The following is a 16,929-nucleotide window of genomic DNA, read 5'->3' as shown; positions in this document are numbered from 1 at the left end:
TAGATAGATAGATAGATAGATAGATAGATAGATAGATAGATAGATAGATAGATAGGCAGACAGACGGCTGGATAAGAGAAAAATAATTCCAAGTAGAGCTTGGATTTAACATTGACAAATGTGGGCAAAGAACCAGGAGAAAATATGGAGGACAGAAAGCCATTCAGATAAAACACAACCATGACTCCTTAAGTGAATAACCCACAGGGGTTTCTGGTGGCAAAAGCACAAGTCAGCTTTAATCTTCAGGCCCGATTAGGAGAATTAAAAAGGCTTGTGAAGCTAAGACACACAGGAAGCCTGCTGACACTCCAGGGAGCAAATGTCTGTGCAAGAGCAACAGATATGAGTTATGTTTAGCCTCAAAATATCTACAGCTTTCGCAAAGCAAAAATCTATTTATGAAAGTCATTCTGTGTTTTGTAGGTGTGAAATCTGAACATTTTAAATTGAAATATGCAGATTTATTCTGCTTCTTCCTTTAGATGTCACAACAGTAGATCATCTGCATCCATCTCACCCAATCCCACCAACCCTCTGCCTCTTTCACTATATCCATGAACCTTCTCTTAGGTCTTCCTCTTTTCCTCCTCCCTGGTATCTACAATTTCAACATTCTTTGTCTAATTCACCCACTATCCCTCCTCTGTACATGTTCAAACCATCTGTCTTTGTCTGCTCAACCTTATTTCTAAATCTGCCCATGTTGGTCAATCTCAGTAAAAATACTTTATCTTCATCTCTGCTGCCTCCAGCTCCTCCTCCTGTCTTTTTGTTGGAGTTTGTTACTCGTCCTTCTTTCATTTGCACACATGAATTCTGTCTTGCTTCTTCTGACTTTCATGCCTCTTTTCACCAGAGCATAGCTCCACCTCTCCAGACTCCCTTCCACCTGCTCCCAGCATCATCTACAAACATCATAGTCCATAGAGATATCTGCCTGACCTCATCTGTCAACCTGTCCCTGATGTAATCCCTCCCCCACCTTAAACCCATTTGTCACTTAAACTGCACATCTTGCCATGGTCTTGCTGTCCTTGTACATGCCCTGCACTACCGTCTTCACAAACTTCTCTGCCACAGAACGACAGTTGCTGTCTTGGCACCCTATCCATCTGCATTCTCTAGATCTACAAAGACACATTGCAACTCGTTCTTACCTTCTCTACCTTTCTCCATCAACACTTAATTAAACATTACTCCTGCAGAGCTTTTTCTCAACATGAACTCATACTGCTACTCACTGATCATCACCTCACATTTTAACCTTGTTTCAACAACTTTTTTCCAGTATCTTCATAGTGCAGCTCATCCACTTTACCCCTCTGAAGTCACTGCAGCTTCGCCCAACCCCTTGTTCTCAAAAACATATTTCTCAATGTTGAAATGACCAACAACTTAACATTTTGAAAAAGATTATGAATTTTGATTTACTGACAAGGCGAGGCTTGGCAGAACTCAAACTCACAGCGACACAACAAAGTTTTAAGGATTTTATTGCCAGGAGATTGGAAGTAAGCTCAAAGTCTTTGATCGACTCACTCACATGATCGGCTAGTGGCAGAACCGGAACTGGTAAGTCCACTCTAGCTGGGTTTTGCGTTGCAGACCGGCAGGTCTGAAAGGGGCTGAGGCAAGAGGGAAAGTCCAAGTCCAGGCGTGAGGTCGTTACCGGTAGGTCAGAGTTCCAAAGCCAAATCCAGACGGGGAGAATCCAAAAGGCGAGGTCCAGGTGTACGAAGTAAGGTCGGTAACGGGAGATCAGAGTCCAGAACAGAATCAGGCAGGGAGCAGGCAAGAGACGATGGTCGAGGGACAGGCAAAGGTCAAGATCAGGCATGGACGAGAGGAGTACGCTGGACATCTACTTGCTTGGTGGCTTTCAATAATCTGGCACTGAGGTGTGTGAGCTGTGGGTATTTAAAGAGACAGGAACAGGTGAAACAGATGAGGCTAATTGTGTGGGCATGGCAACATGGGCGTGACTAGAACTGTGGAACTGTGGAAAGTTATGTGACTGTGGCAAGAGGCGTGACAGGAACAGATGGAGCTGTGACAGCCGCTATATGTTTTACAGTTTAAAAAAAAATTTAATCAATTTAAGGTCCAGCAATCCTAGAAAGAATGCATATCATCCACTGCCTTTCATGTTTATAAATAAATATCATCCTGAAAAGGGACAGCTTCAACATTTTGGTCAAAGGACATTATGCACGACCTCATGCAACATTGTGAGATTTTGCAAGATGTGTTAGCAGTGAAAGGATGTTTCGAGGATGACTCAGCAACCACCCCCTCGGAATTAGCTCAATCTCTGTAAAATCTGTAGTTAAAGCCATTTTTGTGTTGGCTAATATTAATTAGCTGTGGCAGCCATCTTCAACTGAGTTGACTTCAGAGGTACATCCAGTGCTTACTTTGAGAGTTACGTTAATCTTCATCCAGTGGTACATGAGATATTTTGCAAACAGACAGACCAACAAACACACACAAAGAACTGGGAAAAAACTTTACCACTGCTTCGCCTTCGACTCAAGGTTTAGTCTTTGGTGTTTTGATGTTCTACAGATCAATAATCATACCAGAAGTCAATGTGTGTCTGTATTTTATAATCCAACATCTTCCTAATTAAACCCAATAACTCCATTTATTGGTATTTCAGTTACTTTGATGGGAGCCAAATAGGATTACTGTCACACTGATACCTCTGAGTTTGCAAATGTCTGATGCCGATAAGGACTGTGACTTCTTCCCTGGTTAGTTGTGTGGTTCTTCAACAGGATGTGTGCGGTATAACACGCCGAGGAGCCGATTCATAACAGCCAGATTTATCTAAATCTCTTGTCATGCTCTGCCGTGTTATCTTTGTGTAATGATGCAAGACAAAGAAACATATTTCCATCTTTGATCATGAAACATCTTCATAAAAATGCACGGCTTTGATTGTTAGAAGAATTTTGGGCTCTTAACTCTCTTATCATTTTCTAATTAGATTAATTAAAGTAAGCAGCTGCGCGACGTTTTGATAGCACGGGGGGAAAAACCTGAGCCTGCGTTCACAGATTAAAAGACACACACACATAAATACACACAGGATAGAAAGTGGAGGAATAGGCTTTCAATAATCTTTCAATATTTCCTCCCCGTTCACTTAACCTCATGCTGATCATTTCCACTGGATGCTAATAACTATTCATGCATCTGCAACGCTGACTGCATACTAATTCTGCAGGTGCACAGAGCCCTCTACAGTGAGAGGAAGAGAGACGCGGGTGGAAATCCTGCTCAGACTGAACACAGGAGCAGCAGTTACTCAAGTAAATTTCCTTCTCAGCTTTTTGCTATGAGTGACCCACTGAGTGCCACAGCTACGGCTGACAAGTATGTGAAACTCTACATGCTGATTCATTTGTGCATTCATAAAACATTTGGAATTACACCCCAGACATATTACAGTTGTTTTATCCTGTAAAAAACAAAAAAAAAACAACAAGTGGAATTTATTTATTTAAAATTGATCAAAAATCTCTACAAAATGTATTTCCATGGCAGACTTCTTGCCTAAGAATACCTTATGTTGAAAAATGATGAGAAAATAACGTTTTGCATGATCTCATGCAATGTGTCATGGTCAAAGAATGTGTTGTGAATGACTCTCAGCTACTACCACATCCAATTTTAGCTCAACATCTGTAAAAGTTTTGTGTTTTCTAAAGTGAACCGTCTGTGACGGTCATCTGTGGAGAGCTGCTGCTCCTCCACGTTGAAAGGAGTCAGCTGAGGTGGTTTGGACATCTGAATAACTATAGGGAGTCAAGCCTCTTTCTGTTAGCAAAATATCTCATGTAACTGGACCGCTTTTAGTGAAACTCTCAGAAAGTAATGAACTTTTAGAGTCGACCCAAGATGGCTCCCACAGCTAATCAGCCTTAGCCAGCACAACAAAGGCTGTACTTCAAGCACTAAAGTCATTTACAAGGTAAATTTGACCAAGCAAATGTGACTCCATTCATTTAAGAGGATTTTAGTTAGAATAAAATGCATTTCTTTAAGGACTGGTAGGCTTTTAATGGAAATCTGAAATGATTTTTTTCCTCACTCTCCTACATGTCTCTGATATTCTGTCAAGCATGCAACATCACAAAACAAAAGACACCATTTTGTTCATTTTATCATCACCAAAGAGGATAAACAGCGACAGTGTGGCGGTTAAAAAGCAGAACAACATGGATCAATGTTATTTTGTGAATGTTAAAAAAAAAGACAGATCAAGGAAGAGAGAAGGACATAATAGCTAAAGATTAGGCCAATTTAACATGACAAAAAACCTGAGGTGATCCCATATCCTCATAATACCAGCAATAAACACAAAGAATCACATTGACAACCTGAGAGGGAGTTTGTATTTCTACATGTGGCTAAAAGTGTCATAAATTAATGACTGCTCAGATTGTTGTCAGTACAAGACAAAGACTGAAGGGATATTGTGACTTGTGTGATTTTGCTGTCTTTTCAAAAGTAAACTTCTTTTTCCCCTCCATTTTTTTGCAATACAAAAACATGTACCATCCGTCTGTGATTTGTCCAACAAACTGGTAGCAAAGTTTCCTAAATGTCTACCGCACAAGTTTAAAGACATCAGTCGAGACTAACTTCCTTAAAGTTTGTACTCGGGAATCTCTGTGCCTCATCATTTTATCATTAAAAAGCAAACAGCCATCATTTTCTTTAGACTTTGCAATCTCTGTGCTTCTGTGTGTTCAAGCAATTAAAGAAACAGTCAGCAAAAAACAGGTTTCTAACACCCTGTGGTATCATTTTTATGCCTTAAATCCTCCTGCTGATATGTGGGCGAGGCGGTCCTGTTTACCTTGAATTCATCAGAGAAAAGTTGATAATAATAAAGTCAGTTCTTTTGCTTACAAGCGTTCTTATTGTTTCATTCCCCTGTTTATTAATGCAACACATTTATTCACCGCATGAAAAACAGATTATTTGTCCAAGTCCAAATTTATCCAGATGGTTTCTCCCAGTTAAGTCTGTGAAATTGAGACAAATGTTTTTCCTTTTACTTCACTTGCCACTGGTTTAATAACTAAACCGCCGCTGTTAAACACCTGCAAACTTTTAGATGATGCCTTTCAGCATGTGTGTGCATACCTGTACTCTTCCTGAGTGAACACGGGGATGATTGACGGCTGAAGGACTGTGATTTCAACCACAGTTTTGTTCTGCTTCACAGGCTCACCGTGATCATAGGCCACCACCACCAGCTGTCAGAACCACACACAGAAATAAACAGAGTCAGAATATCACCATATATATTACATTTATATAATGCTGTTGCTGCTGCCCTTGTTTACACTCCAGCATTGCAAATATTTATTGCATCAAGTGAGAAAATAGAACGGCGACGAAAAAGCAAGACATTAATAAATAAACAAAAAGCACATTATTTGCATCGAAACTGGAAAACAGAAAAAGTGCTCCCTTTGGTATGATTGTTATTTTTTTTTCTGCTTGCTTAGACTTCAATTAGCTGGTGATAACTACTGTTAACAAGACCCAGCGGCATGCTAACGAGGGCCGACCTTAAATGTAAATACACTTAAATATATTCTCCATTACTCCAATTTAAAGAGGGAATTGTTACAAATATCACACTCCCTCTAGCATTTACTCAAAACTTATGCAATTTAGGAACTCAAATAACTGGCCTCTTCTTAGAATATGTGGTAGATAACCATGTTTAGTACCACAAAACTTGTTTTTCAGACTGGCTGACTAATTATCAATAATTTCCTTATGCTTGGTGCTGCTATGCCCCTAAAAACCTAAAGCTGGGCTTAGAGGTGGACGGATACTTTTTCTTAAAAAAATGTCTGAGCTTTTCAAATCAGTGCAGCTGATAACAGATTTATGAAGCTGATTTGTTTGCTTGTTTTTTGGCCATGAAAAAAACTGTACTTTAAAATTATGTCTCGATGCAGATCTACAAATTCTTATTTGGGCTACAGTTTATTAAAGTCTCATTATGCATTTTCAAGCATAAAGGTACCCTTCTTTCTCTCTAACAGAACAATTCATATCCAATCAATACAATACAATAAGGCTCTGAAAGATTAAAAAAAAGGGTTTTACCATTTCACAAAAACATGACATGTTTTAAAAAGCATAATATTCGGATCAACACTCATGAAGTCATTAAAAAACCCTGAAATATCATGTGTAACAACACAGATGTGCCTATTTTAAAAATTGTCTCAGTATGCTCAGGTGTAGCTGATGCTGAATGTTCAAAAAACTGGTTAAACTGAACCACTTAATCAGCCAAGCGATCAGTTCATCTACCTTCAGGTTACTCTGCATTTATTGTTTGTCTCGGGCATAAGGCAAAATTTGCTCACAGCAGGGGACCTTTTCTTTGACTTACTTGGAGCAAACAAGGTAAGATTAATCCCCTGAGCAACATCTTCACAGGAGGCTGAAGTCCTTGTTGTGTTAATTAAAGCCCAATCAAAAGATGAAATTAGCATGGCTCCAAGGCTCATTGAGACACGCACCTGACGACAGACGATTCAGAAACTAATAAGCTACTGCAGTGTTTCCTGCACCCAGAACAGGGATTTAGATGAGCAGGGAGACACCTTTTTGGACACAAATACTGCGTGTAAGCAAGTTAAATCTGAACATGATCATCGAATTAATGTTTAATGACCCAGTTTATCTGATGGACTCGCAAATTTAAAAATCCAGAAGCAAAGCAGATAAATCTCCTACTATAATACTGTCTGGATTACAGAACAGAGTCAGTGCCAAGGTTTACAGTAAAAACAGATCAATGTGATTGATTGGAAATTACATTATCTGATGCTCCACAGTTTATTAAAAAGACTCAACCGCATGATTAAATCTAATGCACTGAAGGCCTTACAGAGAAGTGAATTAATATTTGTGCAGTGGGTTAATCATCACAACGTCACTGTCTATCATAACAAGATTAAATTTGACTTTTTGTGCATCTCTAGAGAATTGCAAACAAAAAGTGCATGCAGCACTCCAACACAAAGGTAATTGCGCCTATTGGCACATTCAAGAGCATGTTGTTCCCAGCAAGATTTTACAGCATGACTTTCCTCTCACTTAATCCCTTTGTTGTGTTTAAAGCTCCATTTCATTCACCTACAAACAGGATTTTTAGTGAAAAAAAGTTTTCAAAACATTGGATTTTTAAAATCTCTGTAGTGTTAATAAAAATAGGTTAAAAATATCTAGACTAGTGTAATTAGGACCTAAGTGACTGTTTAAAGCAAAATCAGTTTTCGATATTAGTATCTTAAATTAAAACTAAAAAAGTTGCAAAAATGCAGAATGAATGCTGAGTGCTGAATGACTTGGCTAAAGTAAGAATAGAATGAGACACAGCCTTCAAGAGGCTCTTTAGTCCTTCGGAAAGCTTTTGCTCTGGTACAAAAGTGCCTTCGGTGTGCGTACTTACAATGAACTTTAAGTTGGGTTCCTCATTAAGGTTCACTTTGGTAACCACATGTCCCGTCACCTGATTTACTTCAAATATACTGGCAGAGTATGGATATGCCTCCTGGTCCACCTTGTAGCGAACGATACCTGCTGGGGTACCCTGTGAAGAGGAAAATAATAAATCAGATATTCATCCAAACCTGAAAGTTTTGTGTGAGCATAAAGTTTCTCTTTTATGTTATTTGGAAAAGTGCCACTTATACAGAGGTTATGGCCAGTGGCTTGACAATGAAATATAGTCTACTGATAAATGTGTAATAACTTCTGACAATATTTAGTATCTGATGCACTCTTTGGACCAAAATGTCACACAGCATTCATACATCTAAATGCTAATGAAGCCAAACACACACATGACCTCTTTAATTACAGAAGTCCAAACAGTCATGAGTCAACCTTTTTAGTGTTGCCAGTAATGAGCAGCTATCAGTAAGAGTCATTTTACACAAAAATGTCAGGAAACTGAATAAGTCACACCTGTGTTGATATGGTTTGTGTGAATACTGTAATTTCTCAGCAGGATTTAAAGAGCGAAGAAAAAAATAAACTGCTGTTCTGAGGAGGAAACGTTTATCAGCAGCTGTTTATAGATATTTTTAAGTCTTTGTTGGCACAACTGTGGACAATTTAAAGTGTGGAGTTGTGAAAAAAAATCCATTGTGTACTAAAAACTTGGACAACCTGCATTCTTTTTGCACAAACAAGAATATGTAGACGGAAAATATAAATTTACCTTTGATGATTCTTTTTATCGCCCTTGAGCAGCTTATGTAACTAGAATGTTTTATAAACGTTACAAAGTTCAGAAAGTCACTGGGGAATTTGACTGAAAACTTTTCCAGAGGTTAGACGTAATCCAAACAGGATTATGTTTTAGTATTGGAAATTTATGTTTTTTATCAGAAACGGTCTCAAAGAGTAAAAAAACTAAAATGAATTTAAATCTAAACCTACTTGTCAAAAGTGAAATCCTGGTTTGCTAAGATGATTTTGCTCCACTATAAGTTTACCAGCCAAGGGAAATATTAATTTATGTTTCTGCAAAACTAACAAGCTGAATTTCGTAAAACTTTGAGGAGAGATGGAGCATTGCCAGATAATTAACCTGTTAGACAGTTATTTAAGCTCAGATCAGTTTATTATGAAACAAATATACAAAATACATACACTCCCTATAAACATAGATAATATATTTATTGTTATTGCACACGGCCAAAATTGATAACCTTTCCCAATATTTCTGTTTGTTTTTCTGCAAAAAATCTTGTGAATCAATAGATGGAGTTAAATGAAACTGAGAAAGTAAACAAGATGAATATCTACAACTTATTAACTTTTGGAGTCACCCCAATTCAAGATGGCCACCACAGCTAATTGACCTTAGCCAGCTGTCACTGTAGTTATTTTGCTTTTAAACAGCCAACAAATTTCCCAGAAGTACAGACAGAAAAAAACAAGCCACCCGTGCTGGAGAGGATCTTGGGCAGCAGTTCATTATGAAAGATAGAACAAAGTTTATTTTTTTTAATTTTAAGAAAATTGTCAAAAAAAAAAAAGTGCAGAGACAACTGCAGAGAGAGTGAGTGTGTATGTGGAGTTACATGAGCTCCAGCCTGAATGAGCCTAAAATCTCCCAACTTTACTTGTTTTTTTTTTCTCTCCTCCTTCTCATCTATAAACGTGATGCTAGGGAGTATCTATGAGGACGTGTCAGACAGAAAAACTAGTGTTTTTCCTGGATATTTCTGTCTCCCAGCAACCAGCGATGAACTTAGGCGCGGTCTGTTTGCACCCTTCTGCTCTGGTCTTTACGCCTGCGGAGCTTACAGCACATTTATGTGAAGAGTGATGGACAGGAATAACCTACAGAAGATCGCTTTCTTTACTCCCTTTCTGTTGTGGCAGCTGGCAAAAAAACTAATTAGAAAAACGTGAGCGTGCACCGCAGGATGAGAGGTGATTGGCTGTAACCAACACATTTGTCATCTGGTCACTGTATTTGTCCGAGGCATCTGTGCTGTGCCAGTTTGATACGAACACATGCATCGTTACACCCCTACAGGACACTTAATGTCTGACTGAATGTCCCCATCAGCTTTACAAAATGCCCTCTGGAGCTGAAAGATGATTCTAGCAGTATTCTGATTGGATATTTAACATTTAAAGAAGAAAAATAAAAGACTAAAGATCAGCTGATAGAGTTAGTTTTCAGCCTGGTGCTCATAACTTTGTGCTTAGTCAGCAAAATGCAACATTAATCAAAATTTCCCTTCTATGTAAGATACATTTTGTACAAAATTTTGTTGCTACATTGTGGCGTTTGAATTTAGCAGACTTTACCAGCAGGAACCCTCAAGTTCCTTTTGAAGAAATGATTTTGGATAGATATTTATGCATTGCACTACTTTTCCGTAATCCTTCAACATGGATGGCCTTTGAAATCCTAGTACCATGCACTGAAGTTATGAGAGCTAGAGGGAGGTAGCTGATGTCTAGTCTGAGTGTTTTATCTTATCTGGAACACAACTGGGATTTTTAAGTTTTTTCCTCATCTTACTGCGTTTGTATAGAGATAATATGTTTTATTTCAGTTTTTATGAGAATTTCATGTGCTCACTCACTGGAAAATAAATAAATTTCGCACCCCTTTTATAATTTCTTTCTTGTCCTATGGGACAAGGAAATGCATTTTCTATTCTATCTGTCAGTTATGAGAATAATAAACTTTCAAACCATCTGCATCTGAAAGGATAGATTATTGTGCGTCAGTCTCTGTGGGTCCGCATGGATTGATGTTAAATATAGTTCTGTTCTTAGGTTTCTTTTTTCCTGATTGTTCTTATGGGATGATGTGATTTATCCTAATATTTTAATCATTCTTAAAGTGAAATACTGCTTTACCTTGTTAATGGCTCTGAAACTCATAGATAACAACGATAATCTGGTATGTAGGAAGCATAAAAGCATCAGTGAGTGTAGCTACAGAGGAATGCAAGTCAAAGTGCATTTCCATGATGGCTCATAGTAAGACGAAAACAGCAGTGAAAGATTAAGGGCTGCAGTTTCAGAATCAAAAAAAGGCAAGTTTAAAAAAAAATTGTGCATTTTACAAACACTTCAACTAAGACAGTGTGCAATTTTCAAACTCATAAGGGTTTATTGTGGTGATTATTTTCAGTCTAACCATCATTTTCTCTGAAACTAGTTCAGTTTAATAGAAGCACTGCAGCTGTGAGCAGTGGTGTTCCACTTAACATTTCCATAAAATGTTAAAAAAAACAGTTTGAAGTGACTCAGCAAAACTCAACTCAATTTCTTAAAAGTTGTTCTTCAGAGGAACAATCTGAATCTGCGGAGAATAAGCAACATTTACATCCAGGAGTATATTTAAAGATGTGGGTTTAAAAATGCAATTTAGTACGTCATTTGAGCCTTTGAATTTCTTTTGTAGCATATAACCTGGAAAGCATAATGTTTTTTTTGACTCAAGTGAATCTACTTTGATGCTTCTACCTGCAGTCAAAATCAATTCAGCCGATGAAAGAGGACAGCGAGCACGTAATTCAAAGGAAGTGAAGCCTTTAAAGAGGCTTATGGCAAAACATTTCTGCTGCAGAAGATTTCACTTGTGAATGTGAAAGTAAAAAGAAAAAAAGAAAAAAAAGAAGAAGAATCCGTTTAGAGCCTCTTGGGCAGTAATGCAAAGTACAGATGCTGTTGTGTTTGCGTCAGGCCAGTTTTTTTCATAAATATTTATTTGGGTGAGCTTGATAATTTATCAAGTGGCTGCTTTCAGTGTTCAATAAAAGTGATGGCTATTTTTCACACAGCCACTGAAGTGCAGATCTCCATCTAAACAAAAGTTGGTGCGACTCAGTCAAGCTAATCTCCCACGCTGCACCTACAGTCCTGTTTGAACCTGTTGCTGCCTTTTAAACTCATGTTTTATAATGCCATCTAATGGCTCGAAGGGGACGGCTTCTTTATTTTACAAGTCTAATAAAAACTGCACATTTTAAAAAAAATGTTAAGGATTAAAAGCCTGATTAAGGTGAATGATATACTGGGCTGAAAAATACTGGATGATTAAAGGCCTGGCGCTCCTTGAAGGGATGCATGAAATTATCTAGAGTTGAAAGAAAAGCTGTTTTGGTCAAACTTTAAAAATAATATATGATCTCCTTTGCAACATCACGAGATATCATGCTTAGAGTATATACTGTGAATTACTCTCAGCTACCACCCATCAAATATAAGATTAATATCTCTAAAACTGATGAAGTTGTTGCTATTTTTCTGTTGCCAAGTGTCAGTTAACTGTGGCATCCATCTAGAATTGGGTTGGATCTAAAAACGAAACCAGTCGTAGACGTACATCCAGTGACTATTTTATAAAATGTTTCAGTTTCAGTCTTGTGGTTTATGAGATATTTTGCTAACAGACAGATATAGACGCACACACAGAAAGACACAGGCAAAAACATTATTATTTGCCTTCGCCTTTTGTCGTTGTTGTAACCCCCCTTTGCATCATTTTGTTGCAAAAAGGGGGTAGAATAGTTGGACAGAGTATCAGCAGCTGGAGAAGCTCACCGCAGGGTCAGAGTCATTAGCCATCACTGTGGTTATGATGGTTCCCTTCACAGCATTTGGAGCAACCATTCCTCTGTACACAGACTGGCTGAACACTGGAGCAAAGTCATTCATATCCTAAAAGAACAAACAAACAAACAAACAAAAAAAAAAAACAGACACAGCAAATACATTAGGATTGGATTCAGTCTCTGAAACTTTAGACATTTTCAATAATTAAAAACAACAATAATCTTCATCTAAATGTGTGTTTCTGGTTTCCACAATGCAGCACAATGTGAGTCTTCAGCCACAATGAACCTGGGTAAAAAAGATGATCGTTGGGAGAAGAATCATGGTTGTGATCCTGATTTTGTTTTATTTTACTTTAATAAATCACAGTAGGGAGTTTGACAATCAGGATTCCACAAAGCAATGGTTTTAGTTACCCTACTCTTTGGGTTGAAGTTTAGGTTTTATACTTTGTTTAGCGCTTTGGTTAAATTGTCCTATACAAATCAACTTTGATTTGATTTAGGTTAATGATCAATTTCAGAACTTGTTTTCAGACTAAAACAAAGAAGAAAAAAATTAAAGCAATTTTTGTTTAAAAAAACAACAAATAAAGAGTATTTAACTTGTAAATATCCAGTTTAAAACATCAGTCTTTCCAAGAACTGGAGACTACGCTTAGTAAATGTGCTTATGCACATGAAAACACATGTACGCAGTTTGATTGGCAGTAAACCAGATACAACCGGACCTGACACACTGAATAATCCCTCTGTAGACCAGCAGCATTAGAATGAGTATAACAAAAGAAGAAGTACAGTCAGGAGCTGCAGCACATGAATATCAAAGTGAAGTTTTTATTTCCACTGAGGCCATGTTTCTTTTACTACGAACTCTGCTCCGATGTCACTCACACCTGTTTACAGTCAAACTAATTCAAACTAACACTGGAGTGTGAGATTGTTAAATTAGCATCAAATGTGTGTACTAGTGGAGCATTTGGTGGTCAGGGTGTCTCATTTTTCATTTTTCCCCATGCTGGTGAGAGTTACATCAGCATGCTGTGTCTCTGGATACTTCCTTGTGTTTGAGGGTTGCTTTTACTGACCTTGGACTCTCCAAACTCTCACAGCCAGTTCATCACCACCCTATTTCATATCATCAATGTATCAAGCAAAGTGCCCCCCTCAAAGTAAGAGGAAACAGCATAGATTTGGAACGATTACACAAGGAATTATGCAGGTCAGACGAGGCGTACAGCCACTGTTAAAACATTTGAATTCAGGGACGACCCAGTGACCGCTTTAAAAAGCTGCACCTCTTTTGGGCAGAGGACAGACACCAGATTCCAGAAATGTTAGGAATACAGTTCAGCCAAGAATGTTCTAAAAAATATTTAATTTTCTACTTTTTTTTTTAGGAATAAATATTTCTACTTGCAACCTTAAACCAAACAGAATTTGCTGACAATATAAGTTTATTGTGTTGTTTTGTTGGGAAACTGTTCCAAAGGAAATGCTATTGTGATCTCTAGCATTTTATCCTCTTATGTCAGGCAGTACATAAATTCTTTTTCCATAGTGTAATGATCGTCACACCATAGTGTAATGGTGTGACCAGTATCTCACTGGGCTGTGACTGTTGGTGACCACTTTGTGAAAAGCATTCACACAAATCTCCAAAATGCCTCTAAACATTTGCATGAGCCCCACAGGCTAATTGTTTTTGTCATTTGAGTTTTAAACATGCTCCTAAGATTTATGTGGCAAATTCTATCTGCAAAGTCCCAGAGCTTTTGTTAAGTGCATCTCAAAACATTCTCAATTTAGTTTCCCTAAATCCTCGGTCGTGAGAGCTGTATTTTGGCAAACAGCACTGAAGTTCTTGTAATACAGAAAATGTCCAAGGCTACAGTCATAAATAGAGTCTAAGCACTCCAATTATAATAACAAGTATTTAAAAACTGGTCCAAATCTGGCTATTTTCATTTCAAAAGTGTACTCTAGTAGATTAAATTATAAACGTAATGGTGAAAGCCAAGGCGGATCCACAGTGAGCGAAGGCAGGTATGATGTAGGCAGAGGGGTGGGCAATGAAATAATGTGCGTGGACTAAAATACAGTTTTACAAGCTACGCGCATAAAAAGAGGGCTTAAATTTAAAAACCTAGCTCTGCAAAATAAGGGGTTGCTTGGTCGAAAACACTAAGAGTTCAGTAAGAATATAACTGAAAATGTACCTATTTTCTTACAATTTTGAGTCACCAACAACTCTCCAACAGAAGCAGCCAAATGAGATACTACCCTTAGTCATTAGGTCATTGAAGAAATTAAAAAGAAAAAAAAAACTTTTGTAACATTTTCATATTTAGCTCACTTTTGGTCTTAATAATTTTATTAATAGATAACAAAAAACATGCAATAAGTCAACAACAAAAAAAAAATTTATAGAAAGTGTCCTATTAAAAGAAACCAAAACATACCAGATACCAAGTTTAAGTAATGAATTTAACTCTAAAAATCTTGAATTATACAAATGTACACTAAGCAAACAAGCTGGAAGACATCTCTTAATTATTAAAAGCAAAACATCTGTAATTATATTTGCTTATGTTAATTAAAAACACTTTAGATGGCACTGCAGAGATAACACAGGAGTTGTGGAAAAAGCAATATCATGAGACTTTATTTGTTCAGGTGTAATTTTGTCCCATTTTTTTTTTTTTTAAGAAAAAACAAACCTCCATGTTTACAACAGTAAACATGGTGTTGGTGTTTGTGTTAAAAAAATGTGTCACTTGTTTTCGTCCGCAGACAAGTTGGAGTTGATACCTGACTCTCGGAGATCTGCATCCTGGCATAAGCAAGTTTTGGGCTGTGTTTAGAATCGAGTTTTATTCTGTCTTGCTGAAATATGTATAGGAGTCTCTAGAAACAGAATTGATCTTGAAGGGTGCAACATTTCAGTGTGTATGAGTTTTTGACTTAATGCTGCTCACGCATTTTTTTCCCCCCTTGTTTGGTCCAGTGCACACGGTATCCATTTCTTTCCAAAAACACCTGAAATATGGATTTATCTGACTCGAGTATGTGTTTTTCCTGTGTGACAGTCCATTGCTGCTGCCTCTGGGACCACAAAGATCAACAACACCTCAGAACACAAAATATTAGGTTGGTTGTTGTTGCTTGTATTAGTCTTACCTGGCGTATAAAATCGGCAACAGTATAAATCGGAGTTGAACTGCTGAGATATTACGTCAAAAATGCTCATGTAGTCAGGCTTGTTCTGATTGAAGACCAAAACTATTTAGTTTTCATCCTTGCCTTTTGTGCACAGCAATTCCAACAGATTTGTTTCACTTTTAAATTATGCAAATCAAAGACAACTTTTTTCCCTCCTCACAGAAATGCGTTGAGTTCTCTTCAAATCCTTAAAAACTTTGTGCTCTTTAAAACCCACTCTAGCAAACTGTTCTGCTAAATTTAGACCTTAGCCATTGTTCTGCTGATTTTAGTTTTTAGCTACTATTCTGATGGTTTTAGGTTTACCTTCTGTTTTGCTAATTTTAACTTTTTTACTGATCGTTTAACAACTCAGTTTCACCTCCAACTAATTTCAGCAAAGTCATTCAGAACTCAGGATTCATGCTGCATTTTTACAGGAAAAGCTAATTTTTCTAATCAAAATTAAAATGTAGATCCAACAAAAAATATATATTTTAATACAGTCTGCAAACTAAAAGAAAAATGCTTTTTGTCTTACAGTATAAACCCTTTCTTTTCAGCGTTTTTCCAGGTTGGGGTTGTAGAAGCGTCACACGATAACATTTTGTCCCGTCTATATGCTTGAACACAGAAACCACGTCTAAGAGAGACGGACTCACCAATACTCTGACAGTAACCGAAGTCAGTCCAGGAGGCATGCTTCCCTTTGTGTCCAAAGCCTCTACGGTAAATGTGTACGTGTGCTCGGAGCCATTCAGAGCTTCATAGTCCAGAGCCTTGAGAACTGACAGCTTCCCCGTCACTGGGTCAATGTGGAATAGCTGCAATATCTCAGGATCCAAGCCTTCAGCTCTGATTTGATATGTGAGGTTGGAGATGAGGTCAGCGTCTGTAGCCTGCAGAAAAACAACAAAAATAAGTAAAATAACATTTTTTTTGCATATGAAATTTTCCATATTTGCAACAGTCTTTTTATGATGGTTGCATTGGTGTGTTTGTGATGCCTGTGGTAGCAACCTTTAATGTCCAGCTGGTGGTCAGTGTTTTTTTTTCTCTTCCCCTTTTCTAAGCATTTACCTAGGTGCTGAAGAGGAACCTGCCACTTTCAGTTTTGTATCGTTCAACAACTCACAGGGCAATTTGGACTTTCATGACACCCCTAATGCTGCCTGGAATGTAAAATATAAGCAATTTGGTAAATTCAAAAGAAAACAGAAGTGAGTAGCTCTACGTAACATTATTATGAGTGTCATAAACTGAATTTATGACTTAGAGGCCTTGTGTTGAGTCAGAGCATTAATCTCAAGTTACCTTGTTCTGAATATCAAGCAGCTGTTAAACTGTTAAAAATTCTATGCAGGATTACTGGTCCATGTGGAAAAAGCTTATCCACTCAGTGTGGTACATATATAAAACAATATAAATCATAAATCAAAACACAAATAATTAAAAAAAACAAACTTTTGTAAAGTCAAAATTTTTCATTGAAATTTGAAACATTTTATGATTATAATTTCCATGTTGCCATAGAGACTGATTCTAGTGCTCAGGACCATCAACTCTAATAATAAATTACCAATTA

The 16,929-nt window shown here is 37.5% G+C and overlaps 1 protein-coding gene across 5 annotated transcripts in view; it reads right to left on the bottom strand.

Annotated features, from left to right (window-relative positions):
* The window catches only part of LOC108249191 (protocadherin-15-like), a 211,362-nt gene that overhangs the window by 65,082 nt on the left and 129,351 nt on the right, over positions 1-16,929 (bottom strand). For all 5 annotated transcript variants that reach the window (XM_017438411.2, XM_025010744.2, XM_017438403.3 and 2 more), the window contains 4 exons: positions 16,007-16,243; positions 12,133-12,249; positions 7,499-7,639; positions 5,161-5,273 (listed from right to left, as the gene is read on the bottom strand). In XM_017438411.2, coding sequence (XP_017293900.1) covers positions 5,161-5,273; positions 7,499-7,639; positions 12,133-12,249; positions 16,007-16,243 — 608 coding nt within the window. The remainder of the gene's footprint in view (positions 1-5,160; positions 5,274-7,498; positions 7,640-12,132; positions 12,250-16,006; positions 16,244-16,929) is intronic.

The sequence above is a fragment of the Kryptolebias marmoratus genome, linkage group LG17 (assembly GCF_001649575.2).
Source record: "Kryptolebias marmoratus isolate JLee-2015 linkage group LG17, ASM164957v2, whole genome shotgun sequence".
In the NCBI taxonomy this organism is placed as follows: Eukaryota; Metazoa; Chordata; class Actinopteri; order Cyprinodontiformes; family Rivulidae; genus Kryptolebias; species Kryptolebias marmoratus.
The sequence above is the reverse complement of the archived record's forward strand: the minus strand, read 5'-3'. Positions and strand labels throughout refer to the sequence as shown.